This window comes from Schistocerca nitens, chromosome 10, assembly GCF_023898315.1.
Source record: "Schistocerca nitens isolate TAMUIC-IGC-003100 chromosome 10, iqSchNite1.1, whole genome shotgun sequence".
NCBI classification, from domain to species: domain Eukaryota; kingdom Metazoa; phylum Arthropoda; class Insecta; order Orthoptera; family Acrididae; genus Schistocerca; species Schistocerca nitens.
The window spans coordinates 79,667,024-79,684,967 of NC_064623.1; the positions used below are offsets into that span (position 1 = coordinate 79,667,024).

Genomic DNA, 17,944 nt, shown 5'->3' on the forward strand with positions numbered 1-17,944 from the left:
ACAAGTATAAATACAAAAACCACCACATACGGTGTGCTAGCTGAGCGATCGAACCAACATGGCAACTGCTCTGTTTGCTTCTGTAAGCCATTACAGCACAGGACCCGTGAAGTCACGGTAAAATCGCTGTTTCGTCTCTGAGAGTCATAAGCACCGCATACTGAACAGCGCTAGATGCCACGAAGGGCGGACGTGCCAGCACAAAAGAAGTCACGGTGTATTACACTGAAAGTAAAAAATCCCAACATCAACAAATAATTAATGCAGAGTAACGAGATTTCGAGAATTCGCTTGTGTAGGTAACATATTTAAATGATTAATGTTGCAAGATCACATATTAATGTAAGCGTGAGTAAAGCTGTTGCAAATGTGAAATGCTGGTACATTAATAACCTGTGTAACCTCCAAACTGTTGCATGCAAGCATTAAACCGATGATGTCCCGTATGTGTTCGTTTACAGACAGATCTGGTGATCGAGCAGGCAAAGGCTACATTTCGATACTCTGTAGAGCATGTTGAGTGGCAACAACGGTATGTAGGCGAGAGTCATCCTGTTGGAAAATACCCCCTGGAATGCTGTTGATGACTGGCAGCATAACAGGTCCAGTCACCAGATTGACGTTCAGATTTGCCGTATGCGTCCGTGGGATCGCCACGAGAGTGCTCGTGCTGTCACACGAAATCGCGCTTCAGACCATAAGCCGAGGTGCAGCTCCTGTGTGTGTAGACCACAGACAGATTGGTTGTGGGCACTCATCTGTCCTCATTCTAACCAATAAGTGAAGTCGCAAACGGCAGTAGTTTGATGTCCGTGGAACGCACGCCACAGAACGTCGGTTCTGAGCTGTCCTTGAAGTAGCCGATTTGTAACAGTTCATTTTGCTGCGAACTGCTGTTACAGATGCAGTACGATTCGCAAGGGCTGTACACCGAATACCACGGTCTTCTCTCTCGGCAGTGCGACGTGAGCGCCCGGATCTACGTCTTCTTGAAATTGTTCCTTTACGTGACCACTGCTCCCAGAAAACAATTACGTTGGCTGCATTCCTGCCAGGCCTTTCTGCAATATCGCGGAAGGAATGTGCAGCTTCTGGTAGCGCTATTACATGACATTGTTCAAACTCAATGAGCAACAGATAATGGCGTCTTCGTTGTCGCCAGCCGCTGTGTCCGAGCAGTTCTCGGCGCTACAGTCTGGAACCGCGCGACCGCTATGGTCGCAGGTTCGAATCCTGCCTCGGGCATGGATGTGCGTGATGTCCTTAGGTTGGTTAGGTTTAAGTAGTTCTAAGTTCTAAGGGACTGATGACCTCAGAATTTAAGTCCCATAGTGCTCAGAGCCATTTCAACCATTTGAATCATCGTCGTCTTAAAGGCATTCTTGGTTAAAATAACTCGCTATGTCCAATCTCATTAACTAACGCTCATGAGTGTTAGAGCACGTATTTAAAGGAAAGCTTATTTTCATTCTCAAAGTGGCGCTACTAGGGTCACCCTTATGCGACTGGCGAAATTTTGAAAAGACGATGTCTTTAACATGTAAAAACACGCCTACCAACTTTAGTTTATCTCGCACAACTCCTCCTAGGTGTTGGGATTTTTTTTCCGTTAGTGGAGAAGCACTGGTAGCAGAATGGGTCGGACAGCACCGCACACTGACCTACACTGTCGACTAGTATTGGGTGTCACCTGAGTAACAAGTCCATCACGAATATTTCAATCCTTCTAAACCTCCTCAGGTCGACTGTTGGGGATGTGATTTTGAAGCGGAAACGCGGTGTAACAACCGCAGCTGAGCCGAGACCAGATTGACGTCCCGTATTGATGGAGCATAGAGAGGGGTGGATATAAAACATCGCATGACATTCGCGGAAGGAATTTGAAAGTGCTGCCAGGATACCAACTAGCACGATGACTGTTGCTGTGGCCTTCTCCATCAGACATCACGGCGCCTAGAGTATCGGCAACCAAACTGACAGCCTGCAGCCGCGGGTTGCACGCTCGCAGGCGCACCGAAGCACTACACAACCGACAGGCAATATTGATGAACGGCCACAACAACAACAACAACAACACAAAGACACCAGCGGCCACCAGGGGCCACTACCGGAACATAAACATAAGGAAGAGGTCGCTGCAGAACCACGTGATGGAACATAGTTCCGAGGTACTCATCCGCCGAAGCGCTATAAAGGCCGGCGCTTGGCCGCACATCGGCACTTCATCCACCGCCAGCAGACGTGGATAGCTGCCGCCCCGGCAGCCCGGCTTGGATCTTCTCGCTGATCTCTGGTGGAGACTAGTAGGAAATTATTTCTGTTGTTTTCTATATTATTCTTGTATGTAGTTGTGATTCGAAGACGGATCTCTATTTTGTGTTGGTGTTATACTTGGAGAATTTGTTTTGGTTAATTGAACAGTCCAATAAATTGTTTCGCGCTTTGATCGTTAGTTTCTTCTGCTTACGCAGACATAGGAACTGTGTTACAGAGTTAAGAAGAACAGTGTATAACGGTCGAGCACATAAGCCACATACTGTTGCAGTCAACGATAAGCCACTTTTGAGGTGGTGTACAGAGCGTCACAACTGAACTGTGGATCTTGAAGCGATTGATTTGGAGCGATCAAGTATGCTGTTTCCTGTGGCATCAGAAGAGAACGTTTGTCTGGTGAATGCGTGGTGAACATTAGCTGCCTTCATATGTAGAGCCAATAGTGATGTACGAAGGAGGTTGTGTTAAGGTATGGGAATGCTCCGTGAATAGGGTGTGGATTGTTTATTGCCCGCATCTCGTGGTCGTGCGGTAGCGTTCTCGCTTCCCGTTCCCGGGTTCGATTCCCGGCGGGGTCAGGGATTTTCTCTGCCTCGTGATGGCTGGGTGTTGTGTGCTGTCCTTAGGTTAGTTAGGTTTAAGTAGTTCTAAGTTCTAGGGGACTTATGACCACAGCAGTTGAGTCCCATAGTGCTCAGAGCCATTTGAACCATTTTGATTGTTTATTGCACTTAAGAAAACGCTAAATACGGAAGGATATGAACAAAATTTACATGCATTTCGTGTACTTCCATTCAGTAATATCGTACGGAATAATTTTCTGGGGTAACTAATCACTTAAAAAGGAAGTCTTGATTCCACAAAAGCCAGCAGTAAGAATAATATGTGATGTTCAACCACGGACGTCATGTTGGTAACTCATCAAGGAGATAGGCATTCTAACTGCACTACTACAATACATGTTTTCGCTAAGGAAATTTGCTATCAATAATCCATCACAGTTTGGAAAGAACAGTGATGTACATACCTACAGCAAAACAGGACAAAATGGTCTTCATTACCCACTGTTAAAGTTGTCAGTGTCTCAGGCAGGAATACAGTATGCGCAAATGATAAAAAATTTTTGTTGTTGCGTATTGAAGTCAGCAACAAAAAAAATTGCACAATAACATAAAATGTCTGACAGGTGGTGAAGCAAGTTTTAAATTTAATTTTAAATCATTTCTCCTGCACAATTTCTTCTATTCCAGTGACGAATTTCCACTTACAAACTTAATTTTTAAATGTAGTCGTATGAGGAGGAATAAAATGAAAACATGTTCAATAATGTTAACACTAATCATGTAATCCTATAAACGGACTCGTTCCACATCATTTCGATAGAAGTTCAAATGAACGATGGACTACGTATCTAACTAATTACACGCGTACCGTTTAACAAGCCACGCCACACATCAGCTACGTTATTTGTGAGCGTAGGCTTCCGCAGCTGTTGTCACTGTCAATAAAATTCATCTGGGCTGTTACATACATCCAAGAGCCAAAGAAACTGCTACACCTACCTAATATTTTGTACGGCCCCCGCGAGCACGCAGAAGTGCCACAACACGAGACTGCATGGACTCGACTAATGTCTGAAGTAGCGCTGGAGGGAACTGACACCATGAATCCTGCAGGCCTGTCCATAAATCCATAAGAGTACAAGTGGGTGGAGATCTCTTCTGAACAGTACGTTGCAAGGCATCCCAGATATGCTCGATAATGTTCGTGTCTGGGGAGTTTGGTAGCCAACGGAAGTATTTAAACTCAGGAGACTGTTCCTGGAGCCACTCTATAGTAATTCTGGACGTGTGGGGTGTCACAATCTCCTGCTGAAATTGCCCAAGTCCGCCGGAATGCATAATGGACATGAATGGATGCAGGTGATCAGAGAGATGCTTACGTACCTGTCACCTGTTAGTGTCGTATCTAGACGTATCAGGTGTTGCATATCAGTCCAACTGCACATGTCCCATACGATTACAGTGTGTCCACCAACTTCAACAGTCCGCTCCTGACATGCAGAGTCAATAGATTCATGAGGTTCTCTCCATATCCGTGCACGTCCATCCGCTCGACGCAATACAATACAGGCATCATGTTTGCAGTCAACAGTCCAATGTCGGTGTCGACGGGTGCAGCCGAGGCGTAATGCTTTGTGTCGTGCAGTCATCAAGGGTAGACAAGTGGCTCTTCAACTCCGAAAGTCCAGTTGTTGATGGGCCGGCATTGAAGTCCGCAACAGTTTGCGGAAGGGTTGCACTTCTATCACGTTGAACGATTCTCTTCAGTCGTCGTTGGTGCCGGACGTGCAGGATCTTTTTCCGGCCGCACCGATGTCGGGGATTTAAAGTTGTACGGGATTCCTGATATTCACGGTACACTCGTGAAATGGTCGCACGGGAAAACCCCACTTCATCGCTACCTCGGAGACGCTGTGTCCCATCGCTCGTGCGCCGACTATACCACCACGTTCAAACTCACTTAAATCTTGATAACCTGTCGTTGTAGCAACAGTAATCGATCTAACTGGGCCAGACACTTGTTGTCTTATATAGGCCGACCGCAGCGCCGTATTCTGCCTGTTTACATATATCTGTATTCGAATACGCATGCCTATACTAGTTTCTTTGGCACTTCAGTGTATAAAACTGTCCGTCGTTTTGGCCACTATTGCAAGCGGCCTTCCTTAGGGCTTTGTGCTGAGCTGACTGCAGTGTGCTGATTCTTATGTCACGTGCTCGTTGCTAGTTTCTGACTGTAGGCGTTGTTATAAAAACAGTGCTGATGGCTTTTCGCAATTTCTATAACAACGCAACATTTCAAAGAAATGGAAATTTTAGAAATAAACATTGTATGTTAACCGTAGACCTAGAAACGACGGAGAGGCTCCGTCCCCACCGCAGCCGCAGTGGTCCACAACCCTACGACGACTACCGCAGTCCACTTCACCCCTCCGCCGCCCCACACCGAACCCAGGGTTATTGTGCGGTTCGGCCCCCGGTGGACACCCCCAGGGAACGTCTCACACCGGACGAGTGTAACCCCTATGTTTGCGTAGTAGAGTCATGGTGGTGTACGGGTATGTTGAGAACTTGTTTGCGCAGCAATAGCCGACATAGTGTAACTGAGTCGGAATAAGGGATCCAGCCCCCATTCGCCGAGGGAGGTGGAAAACCGCCTAAAAACCATCCACAGACCGGCCGGTTCACCGGACCTCGACACAAATCCGCCGGGCGGATTCGTGCCGGGGACCAGGCGCTCCTTCCCACTCCGGAAAGCCGTGCGTTAGACTGCAAGGCCAACCGGGCGGGCTGTAATAAACATTACTCGTTTTTTCTTATGAAACCAAAAATTATAACACTGATGTTATGACGAACTGAAATGCCGATTTTTTTTTATCCAGGCTGTCGCAACCCAGACCAGAGGAATACCTTCAAACTAGAAGAGCTGACCTGTGCGATGGCCTCCTTGGAGCTGGGCGGCAGCTCGTCCAGCTCGATGCTGGGCTGCGCCAGCAGCGGCTTGGAGCCGCAGAAGGACGTCTCGAGCAGCATCTTGTGCGGCGACGGCGACCGCCCGCCCCCCGACGACGCCACCGACAGGTGCGACGCCGCGCTCGACGCCCCCGACGCCGCCGAACCTGCGGCAGCGACACAGCGAGCGTCACACACTGGGCCCGGCGCCGGCCACCGCTGCAGCGGGGTGGGACAACAAGGGCGCTCCAGGCTCTGGCAGAGCCGCCGAAGTGTCGCAGTCACTTTTTTTTTTCTTTATTGTATTTCAATTCCCCATCGGGGCGGGCTGGCAGCAGCATATGCGCTGCTCTTCAGCCGAAAGACATAGAACAATAGAAGACATTTAAAAATATACAAAGGAGAGAATATGGTGAACATATAAAAAAAGGGGAACATCATGGAAGGCAATAGACAAAAAATGGGCCACTGTAAAATGGAGATAAAAACCGTAAAAAAGTATCTCACACAATAAACCACACACTCCGACAATTAAAAGAACACAAGGCACAGTATGATCGGAGCATAAAAGTATCGACGGATGGCGTAGCACATAACAAACACTGACAGCGAACCTCATGTGTCGCAGCCAGTGTGCCGGACGTTTTAATAGCATTGTAACAAGAAAAGCCCGACAGACTTCATTTAACCAGAGTGTGATATATGCTTTAGCAATTTAGAGCTGGTGTGTCCTGACTTAAGTCTATAATGCATACTCGTATACACTGAGGGGACGAAAGTCATAAAATAGTGATATCCACATATACAGGGGTGGTCCATTGATAGACCGGGCCAAATATCTCACGAAAAAACTACAAAGAGCGAAACTCGTCTAGCTTGAAGGGGGAAACCAGATGGCGCTGTGGTTGGCTCGCTAGATGGCGCTGCCATAGGTCAAACGGATATCAACTGCGTTTTTTAAAATAGGAACCCCCATTTTTATTACATATTCGTGTAGTACATAAAGAGATATGAATGTTTTACTTGGACAACTTTTTCCGTTTTGTGATAGATGGCGCTGTAGTAGTCACAAACGTATAAGTTCGTGGTATCACGTAACATTCCGCCAGTGCGGACGGTATTTGCTTCGTGACACATTACCCGTGTTAAAATGGACCGTTTACCAATTGCGGAAAAGGTCGATATCGTGTTGATGTATGGCTATAGTGATCAAAATGCCCAATGGGCGCGTGCTATGTATGCTGCTCGCTATCCTGGACATCATCCAAGTGTCCGGACCGTTCGCCGAATAGTTACGTTATTTAAGGAAACATGAAGTGTTTGGCCACATGTGAAACGCCAACTACGACCTGCAACAAATGATGATGCCATAGTAGGTGTTTTAGCTGCTGTCGCGGCTAATCCGCACATCAGTAGCAGACAAATTGCCCGAGAATCGGGAATCTCACAAACGTCGTTGTTGAGGATGCTACATCAATATCGATTGCACCCGTACCATATTTCTATACACCAGGAAATCCATGGCGACGACTTTGAACGTCGTGTACAGTTCTGTCACTGGGCACAAGAGAAATTACGGGACGATGACAAATTTTTGCAGGCGTTCTATTTAGCGACGAAGCGTCATTCAACACCGGTAATGTAAACCGGCATAATATGCACTGTTGGGCAACGGAAAATCTACGATGGCTGGGACAAGTGGAACATCAGCGACCTTGGCGGGTTAATGCATGGTGCGGCATTATGGGAGGAAGGATAATTGGCGCCCATTTTATCGATGCCAATCTAAATGATGCAATGTATGCTGATTTCCTACCTAATGTTCTACCGATGTTACTACAAGACGTTTCACTGCATGACACAATAGCGAAGTACTTCCAAAATGATGGATGTCCGGCACATAGCTCTCGTGCGGTTGGAGCAGTATTGAATAGCATATTTCATGACAGGTGGATTGCTCGTCGAAGCACCATACCATGGCCCGGACGTTCACCGGATCTGACGCCCCGGATTTCTTTCTGTGGGGAAAGTTGAAGGATATTTGGTATCGTGATCCACCGACAACGCCTGACAACATGCGTCAGCGCATTGTCAATGCATGTGCGAACATTACGGAAGGCGAACTACTCGCTGTTGAATGTCGTTACACGTATTGCCAAATGCATTGAGGTTGACGGACATCATTTTGAGCATTTATTGCGTTAATGTGGTATTTACAGGTAATCATGCTGTAACAGCATACGTTCTCAGAAATAAGTTCACAAAGGTACATGTATCACATTGGAACAACCGAAATAAAATGTTCAAACGTACCTACGTTCTGTATTTTAATTTAAAAAACCTGCCTGTTACCAACTGTTCGTCTAAAATTGTGAGGCATATGCTTGTGACTATTACAGCGCCATCTATCACAAAGCGAAAACAGTGGTCCAACTAAAACATTCATATTTCTTTACGTACTACACGAATATGTATAAAAAATGGGGGTTCCTATTTTTAAAAAAACGCGGTTGATAACCGTTTGATCTACGGCAGCGCCATCTAGCGGGCCAACCATAGCGCCATCTGGTTTCCCCCTTCAAGCTAGACGAGTTTCGTTCTTTGTAGTTTTTTCGTTTGACGCTTATTTCGTGAGATATTTGGCCCGGTCACGATCAATGGATCACCCTGTACATGTCAGTGGTATAGCGTGCACGAAATGTAAACCGGCAGTGCGTTGGCGGAGCTGTCGATTGTACTCAGGTGATTCATTTAAAGAGGTTTTCGACGTCATTGCTGCCGCTCGACGGGAATTAACAGACTTTGAACGCGGAATGGTAGTTGCAGCTAGACGGATGGAAAATTCCATTTCAGAAATCGTTAACGAATTCAGTATATCGTGATCCGCTGTATCAAGAGTGTGCTGAGAATACCACATTTCAAGAATTACTACTCACCATGGACAAGTCTTTGGCCGTCGCGCCGGCCGCGGTGGTCTAGCGGTTCTAGGCGCTCAGTCCGGAACTGCGCGACTACTACGGTCGCAGGTTCGAATCCTGCCTCGGGCATGGATGTGTGTGATGTCCTTAGGTTAGTTAGGTTTAAGTAGTTCTAAGTTCTAGGGGACTGATGACCACAGATGTTAAGTCCCATAGTGCTCAGAACCAACCTTTGGCCGTCGCTCTCCATTTAACGACCGAGAGCAGCGGCGTTTGACTAGAGGTGTTAGTGTTAGCACAGAAGCAACACTGCGTGAAATAACCGCAGAAATCAATGCAAGACTTGCGACGAACGCATCCATTAGGACAGTGCGGTGAAGCTTGGTGTTAACAGACTATGCCAGCAGACGACTGAAGCTAGTTCCTTTGTGAACAGCACGACATCACCTGCAGCGCCTCTCCTGCGCTCGTGACTGTATCGGTTGGAGCCTATACGACTGGAAAACCGCGGCCTGATCACATGAGTCCCGACTTCAGTTGGTAAGAGCTGATGGCACGGTTCGAGTGTGGCGCAAACCCCACGGAGCCACGGATGCAAGTTGTCAACAAGGCATTCTGCAAGCTGATTGTAGTTCGATAATAGTGTGGGCTATGTCGGCTGTGTTTACGTGGAGTGGGTTTGGTGTTGTGGTCCAACTCACCCGATCATTGACCGGAAATAGCCATGTTCGGCTACTTGGACAGCATCTGCAACCATTCGTGGGCGTCATGTTCCCCAGTATCGACGAAATTTCAATTTTTGACAATGCTTTCTGTCATCTGGCCACAACTGTTCGAGATTGGTTTGAAGAACATTCTGGACAACGTGAGACCTGCATTTCTCCTGGCGTATACAACTTTCAAATAACTTCCGGGTATTCAGCCAGGTGACACTTTCAGCGACCGCCGATATTTCGACGGGAGAACACCCCGCCATTTTCAAGGCAAACTGCAACGGACTGGTGACGTACATGACAATTTTAAAACCTCGGTTCTCGGACTGATGCAGGAAAGACAACACACACTGAACAACTAGTGCCACCAAAGATGACCAAAGTCAGAGCTATCGGTAGTGAGACTACGATCTCGCAGGTGAGGTAGCATTGACTCTGTCCCTCTGTTTTCTAACAAGGGAGAGAGCCGGATTCCAAACAGAGTTTAAACAAAAACCTCCATCCCTGTTAACGAGGTTGTTCGCTAATTTAATCTCAACTGCCTCCTTAATAACACTGTCCCAATAGGTGGACGTGTTTGCCAATATCTCGGTGTTATTATATAACATGGGGTGACCAGTACCCAAGCAATGTTCGGCAATAGTAGATCTACTTGGCTGCTGTAATCGTGTGTGCCGTTTATGCTCAGTACATCGGTCCTCCAAGGTCCTGATAGTTTGACCAATATATACCATGCCGCAGCTACAAGTAATCAGATATAAGAAGACCAAGATCATCCTTAACAGAACTCAAAAGCTCTCCAATTTTAGATGGAGGTCGGAAAACACATTTCACATCGTATTTCCGTAAAATACAACCGATCTTGGTGGAAGTGTTTCCTACGTAAGGCGAAAAGGCAGTAGACTTAGGTGTCGACTCAGAATTATCATCAGTCACCCGACGTACATTTGGTCGATAGCGCTACGCCAGTTCAATCTGTCTATCACTATAATCATTTTGTCGAAACGTAACTTAAAGATGGGACAGCTCAGCTGGCAAAGTCTCAGCGTCAGAAACGACATGTGCCCTGTGTACCCCTTCACTCTCAGCCGGATGGTGACAACTATTAGCCTGTAAGTACAGGTCGGTGTGAGTACGTTTCCTGTAGACTGCATGTCCCAATGACCCATCATCCTTCCTCCTAACCAACAGGTCAAGAAAGGGAAGGCAAATATACTCTTCCACCTCCATCGTACAACGAATGTTCGGGTGGATCGAGTTCACATGTTCTAGAAACGCATTCAAATTCTCTCTACCATGAGGCCAAACAACAAAGGTATCAACAACATATCTAAAGAAACATGAGGGTTTCAAAGGCGCCGACTCCAATGCACGTTCCTCGAAGTCTTCCATAAACAAATTTGCAATCACAGGAGACAACGGACTACCCATCGCAACTCCATCTGTCTGCTCGTAATACTGGTCATTCAATAAAACGTAATTGGATATCAACACATGCCGAAAGAGATTAGTTAATTCAGCACCAAACCTAGCCTCAATTAACCGCAACGAAGCAGACAATTTGACCACACGGATCGCCCAGCATTAAGCTAATCCATGATTTATGGGATATAACAGAGAGGTCAGTTCGTGCATGAAATCCTGCACTGGCAACGCTTCCGCAATTATGGACAGCTATAGCGGCAGCATGGCTCACTATTTCTTCAGGGGACTTACATCGAGTTGTTGAGTCCACGCCACGTCGAGTTATTGCACTACGTCGGGAAAAAGGAGGTCCGGCACAATATTAGCAGGTATCCCATGACTTTTGTAACCTCAGTGTATAACACGTGGTTATAATTAAGGCACAGCTATTCGCATAGATCCATTGTGGGCTGTAACCATCGTAAGGCAGCGAATGATGGTAGATATTCTAATGCGTTAATTCGGACCCCATTTAAGCTGAAAAAAAATTAGTTCCAATTTTGACCACCACGTACAAATTTGACGCTGTCCATAGTCTAGTCGAAATCTCCGGTGATCATATTGAAAACACCTGCAAGCGGAGGTTAAAAATAACATCGACATTACGCCTTTCTCACTTTTTGACTTTAGTTCCCACGTCCCATTCCTAATATATTACATATGAAAACATTTCTGTACGTCTTTCTTGCATTTTCAGCGCCAGATGTCCACCTGATGGCCAAAACTGCAACTGATTTTTTCAGCGTAAATACTCTCTGCATTAACGCATTATAATATCCACCAAGTTTCGCTACCATACGATAGTTACTGAGTTGCTACACTTAAATTATAACCATCCAATACGTAAACCGATGTTATATATAGGTACATAGACATATGTTAATATGGATATCTTTGCACATAGTATTTCAGTTCAGCCAGTTTACTCGCGACACACAAAAAGTAAAGAGCTAGTTTATGTGTTACTTCCCCATGTGCGTCTTTTCAGCGATACATTCCACCCTGACTGCATTTTTACGGATGGCAATGCGCAACCTCATCGAATATCGCAGGTGCAGTAGCTGTTGGAACGAGAGCATATTCAGAGAAATGACTGGCCGGTCCGTTCGTGCGACTTAAATCCCATGTAGGAGGCGTCGTGGAGACGTATTCCAGCTCCAGCGCCACCCGGCAGTTGTCAACCGCCCTGCTGGAGGAATGGAACTCCCTGCCACAAGAACTTCATTTCAACCTTGTGGGGAGCACGAGAGCGCGTTGCAGAGCATGCACTACAGTCTGTGGTGATCACACACCCAATAAAGAGCCATGCATCGCAGTTTTTACTATCCAGGGGACCATACAAAATCACCGTGACCTCAGTGTAAGTATTGGCTTTGAATCAAAGCGTCATTTTGCTTTGTCTCATTGCGTATTTCTTTCAGCTGTCTTCTGTACTGTACTACGCTGTAGCAGTTCGTCCTATGTATGGACCAAGTTTCATCGAGTCACGTTATTAGCAGTGACGTATTATGCGAAAGTTACTTTCATTTTTAACACTTGAAGCGACCCGGTGGACGCATTTGACAACGCATATAAGACTCACATTGCCTTTCAAACTGTTAAAGTACATCCATGCTCATAAATAAAGGATAATGTTGATACATGGTGAAACAACACTCTTGTGGACGGTTGGCGGGTTTAAATCACCTCGGGGTATGACCATGCGGTGCGTTTGACCTGCGGTCATCGCACGGTGGTGCTGGCAACAGTCCACATACGCAGAGGTGTGTTGGTGCATGTCAGAGTACGGTGTAGCGAGTAAGTGTGCTGACATTTTCGGATGTGCTAATGGTGACTGTGTGTTGAAAATGGCTCAAAGAACACATATTGGTGATGTTATGAGGGGTAGAATACTGGAGCGACTGGAGGCTGGTCAAACACAGCAGGTCGTAGCACGGGCCCTCCGTGTGCCACAAAGTGTGATCTCAAGATTATGGCAACGATTCCAGCAAACAGGAAACGTGACCAGGTGCTACAGTACAGGACGTCCACAGTGTACAACACCACACGAAGACCGATATCTCATCATCAGTGCCCGCAGACGGCCACGGAGTACTGCAGATAGCCTTGCTCGGGACCTTACCGCAGCCACTGGAACAGTTGTCTCCAGACACACAGTCTACACACTACTGAACAGACATGGTTTTTTCGCCCGGAGACCTGCAAGGTGCATTCCACTGACCCCTGGTCACAGGAGAGCCCGTAAAGCCTGGTGCCAAGAACGCAGTACATGGTCATTGGAACAGTGGTCCCAGATTATGTTGACGGACGTGTCCAGGTATAGTCCGAACAGTGATTCTCGCTGGATTTTCATCTGACATGAACCAGGGACCAGATACCAACCCCTTAATGTCCTTGAAAGGGGCCTTTATGGAGGTCGTGGTTTGATGGTATTATGACTGGTGCATGTACACCCCTGCATATCTTTGACAGAGGAACTGTAACAGGTCAGGTGTATCGGGGCGTCATTTTGCACCAGTATGACCGCCTTTTCAGGGGTGCAGTGTGGTCCCACCTTCCTTCTGATGGATGATAACACACGCCCCCCCCCCCCCCCCAAGCTGCCATCGTGGAGGAGTACCTTGAAACAGAAGATATCAGGTAAAAGGAGTGGTCTGCCTGTTCTCCAGACCTAAACCCCATCGAGCACGTCTGAGATGCTCTCGGTCGACGTATCGCTGCATTCTTCAAACCCCTACGACACTTCAGGAGCTCCGACAAGCACTGGTGCAAGAATGGGAGGCTATACCCCAGCAGCTGCTCGACCACCTGATCCAGAGTATGCCAACCTGTTGTGCGGCCTGTGTACGTGTGCATGGTGATCATATCCCATGCTGATGTCGGGGTACATGCACAGTAAACAGTGGCGGTTTGTAGCACATGTGTTTCGGGATGGTTTTCTCAACTTATCAGCAATACCGTGGTTCTACAGATCTATGTCGTGTGTGTTCCCTATGTGCCTATGCTACTAGCACCAGATTTGTGTAGTGCCACGTTGTGTGGCACCACATTCTGCAATCATCCTTAATTTATGAGCACGAGTGTATTTCAAGTCTAATGAATACAGAAAACCTGATGTTACAGGTCGTTTCCGAAGAATTTTACGTTTCAACCCTTCTCATCCACACTCCATTCCAACGGGCAGTATTTTTATACAGATAATGAGTCATGTATATAGTAAACTTGGTTGACGTTACCCCAGATGTTGCTGAGCTATGTCGCGATGTGATCCCCAGCCCTCGCGAGGGTACGCTCAACAACTCACTAATGTTTCATTGCAGTCGGATAAGTGCTTTAGAAACGCGTAGAAGATGAACAACTATATTTTAATTTTTACAGATCTTCAAGGCGATGACCAGTACAAATGTTCCTTTGTACGAAGGAGAACACCCTGAACGCAAGGATGTCTCACGCTTCTAAAAGTGACCAATTCTTTTTAAGAACATCCATTAAGGGGACCGTGACTAAAATAGGAAAGTCACTCGTAACTGCCAGGAAGGTGTACAGCAACTTCAGCTAACACTCCGACAGCCCAGATTACTCTTTCCTATAATATTTTATACAGGCAATGGATTTATCGACGTACTGAAACGTTGAGCTGCGCAATTGCTAATACGTCACCGGCCGAGAACTTTGCTGCACGATAAAATTAATACTCACAGTGTACATCGCCCTTGGCACTCCAGAAATTATCGTTTTCTTTTAAAACTGAACGCTGAATGTCGTTATTGAAATTCGATAGGTCGTGGAAGGAGGAACTCATCGACATAACAGCCATCTCCGTGAATATTTCGGAAGCAAAGGCTGGCATGTGAGTGCTGTTTTCCACAGTACCCTGCGGGTATAAATTGTAACTGAGGTAGTTTAATGCTTCATGTGCATTATGTTAGTTTTGAATGTAGATGTTCGCTATGTCTAATTTTTCCCTCATGTGAGTAGATTATTGTAAAATACGAGTAAATAGTACTGTAATTGAATCCTCTCTGCTATTATTCCTGTAGCTAGTTACATCCTGTCACTCTCTGATTATTGAGTTACTGGGGCCATCAGCCATACTTACGTACGAGAGCTATGGTCTTTTTAACAATTCCGTTCTACAGGAAAGTGTAAATGGCTGGATTGTGGGACATGCTTCCATTTGATTCACCTCTCCCCCATCCATTTTACATGATTAAACACTTGAAATATCTGTAGACCATTATTTGTTTTTATATAGCCCCTCATGTAACAGAACTCTTTTATATTTGACATAACCTCTCAGGAACCGCACAGCTTTCATTTAGCGAACCCTCACAGGATTTCGTATTCACCGTTACATAGAGGACTTTTGCCATGGCCAGTAACGTACCGAGATTTGTCCCCGATAGAAGACATGTGGCACCAGTTAACACGTCAGCCCCGCCTCAGTGCCAGTATCAGCGATATCGATGTATGACAATACCGTGATTACACTTTACAGCAGGACATTACTCGTCCACACGTAGCATGTGTCTTTATGGACTGCCTGCGTGGTGCTGAAATTCGATCTTGGCCAGGAGGAACCCGAGATATATGTGCTACAGAACACGCATGGCACCAGTTCGCAAGTGAAATCAGTCCCAGATCAAACATGAGTGACGTCAATAACAGCAGTAACAAACACTTGGAGCAATGTACTCTAAACTATGAGCCGTGCTGATACAACTTAGCATTACGATAAAAAAACCTACAGTTGCGTCAGGACAATATGTTATTTGAAGCTTACTCGCGTGCAACTGACTGCGAGAAAGCAGCATTATCGTTGATGCTCTCTCTATTCCTTTACCTAAGAGAGATATGGTTCGATGGTTCGATGCTAACTATTGTGAAAAGATATAGTCTAGCTTCTGATCTGAGTATGGTCGAATTACGACTTAAGAGAGAAGGCATTGTAACGAGACTACCATCTTTAATTGAAAGGCATTTTCTGATTTTGTGCGAGAATAATAAGCCAATAAACCAATTTCTCGGCATAATAAACGAGGTGTGTGTTGCGTAAATTATTCTCCATCTTATGGTTTCACATTTTCAAATATTTGTGCATGCCTACGAGACATTTCTTTGGACTGTGGAAGCTAGAACTTGCAAACTCTATACGGTCACTATTTTAAAGACTCTTAAACAATTCCACTTCGACGGACAGGCTTCCAAAGAAATGAGAATCGGACTGTAATTAACGTAGAATAAGATTCCTACAGATTCAGTAGGCAGTTGGACGACTGGCAGAGTCTACCACGCACAGTCCCCTGAACAGAAACGTCGTCTAGTGAGATCTGTTTGGTTATTTATTCATTTCAAAGACCTAAACTCTTTTCTTAGAGAGACTGAGAACTGAAGAACTAATTCCTTAAATTAGTAATAATAATAATAAAATCAAAGCAGTAATTAAATGAATAATAATAATAAAAGCAGTTCATCGAGGTTAATTTTTGTCTCTGAAAGGAAATTTTTAACACACATCTCCTTACAATTTCTGTGTTCAGGGTGAAATAATGAAGTAATTAAATGAATAATAATAATAAAAGCAGTTCATCGAGGTTAATTTTTGTCTCTGAAAGGAAATTTTTAACACACATCTCCTTACAAATTCTGTGTTCAGGGTGAAATAATGATTCCTCTCATGAATCATGATATCTCAGTATAAATATAACAATTTACCTTTCACGCGAGAGGGAGTTACACTGGTTTCGGTTCACGAAACCATCATCACTGTAAGGAAAGCTGGACAGCATACATATCAGTACAGTGGCATTTAACTACAAATTTGTCACTAGTTTCGTGCCATTGTACTGATACGTATGCTGCCCAGCTTTCCCTACAGTGACGATGGTTTCGTAAACCGAAGCCGGTATAGGAATAAAGTTGTGTTGGCTAGCATTTTTTCAAGTATTCAAGTACTTGACAATTGTAGACTGTTGCTTTAAGAAAAGTGTGAAGAGTTACAATTGCGGGCCAGCTTGCCTAAGGAGAGGACAGAACGGCTTTGTTACAGCCTTCCCAACCGAGTCAGTGCAAGCGTCCAGCCAACAGGGACTGGCAAGTGGGCTCATACTGCCAATTTGATTTAATTTTGTAATCACTGAAATGACACCACATATCCTCTAAACCCGTCAAGTTTCATTTCGTTTCCTCCTGTAGTTGTGTCATTCTCTTGTTTTGTGAGGTAACGCAGTTTCCATCTACCGGTAGCGACCAAGATTTTCGAGGGGTATCCCCGCGTTGTAAGATATATTCTGGAATTGGAACTTTCCTCCCGAATGTTCCGAGCCGGGACTGCCTCTGGGCCATTACCTTTTCGCCTGGTGTTGAGTGCAGAGTCCTTGACTGCCCAATGTGTCATTATTCGAATTCGCACAGTTCATGTATGGTGTACAACGATTCTAGCAAGTCATTGCAATGCGGCAGAAATAAAGGGTCTGTGACTATTTTGGTTTCAAGGGACACTGTACATGAAAGATCCAGACAGATGAAAACTGTGTGGCGCGTCGGGACACGAACTCGGCACCACGCATTTCTAAGGTAATTCGCTTAGAGGCTGAGCTTCCGCGAAGATTGCAAGTTGGGAAAGACATACAGATAGAACTGAAGCTGTGTGGATGTGTCGCAAGAGTATTACAATGTCGACAAAACGATGTCGAGATTTTTCGGAACTGATATCTGTAAAGCTAGAATTAACACTCACGGGTCTACTGCTGTGGGCTTCAGTCCGCAGACCGGTTTGATGCAGCTCTCTGCGCTACTCTACTGTGTGCAAAACTCTTCATCTCTCCGTAACTGTTGCGACCAACATCCATTTGAATGTGATTACTGTATTCGGAGGTGAGTCTTCCTCTACAGTTTTTACTCCCCACGCTTCCATCCTTTATCAAACTGACGATTCCTTGATGCCTTAGTATGTGTACTGTCAATCGATCCTTCTTTTAATCAACTTCAGCACAAATTTGCTTTCTTCACAATTTGGGTCAGTACCTCCAAATTAGTTACCCGATCCACCCATTTAATT

The 17,944-nt window shown here is 45.6% G+C and overlaps 1 protein-coding gene across 1 annotated transcript in view; it reads right to left on the reverse strand.

Moving 5' to 3' along the window:
• The window catches only part of LOC126209891 (serine/arginine repetitive matrix protein 2), a 690,162-nt gene that overhangs the window by 162,740 nt on the left and 509,478 nt on the right, over nt 1-17,944 (reverse strand). Inside the window, exon 7 of the mRNA XM_049939014.1 lies at nt 5,769-5,956. Within this exon, the coding sequence (XP_049794971.1) occupies nt 5,769-5,956 (188 nt within the window). The remainder of the gene's footprint in view (nt 1-5,768; nt 5,957-17,944) is intronic.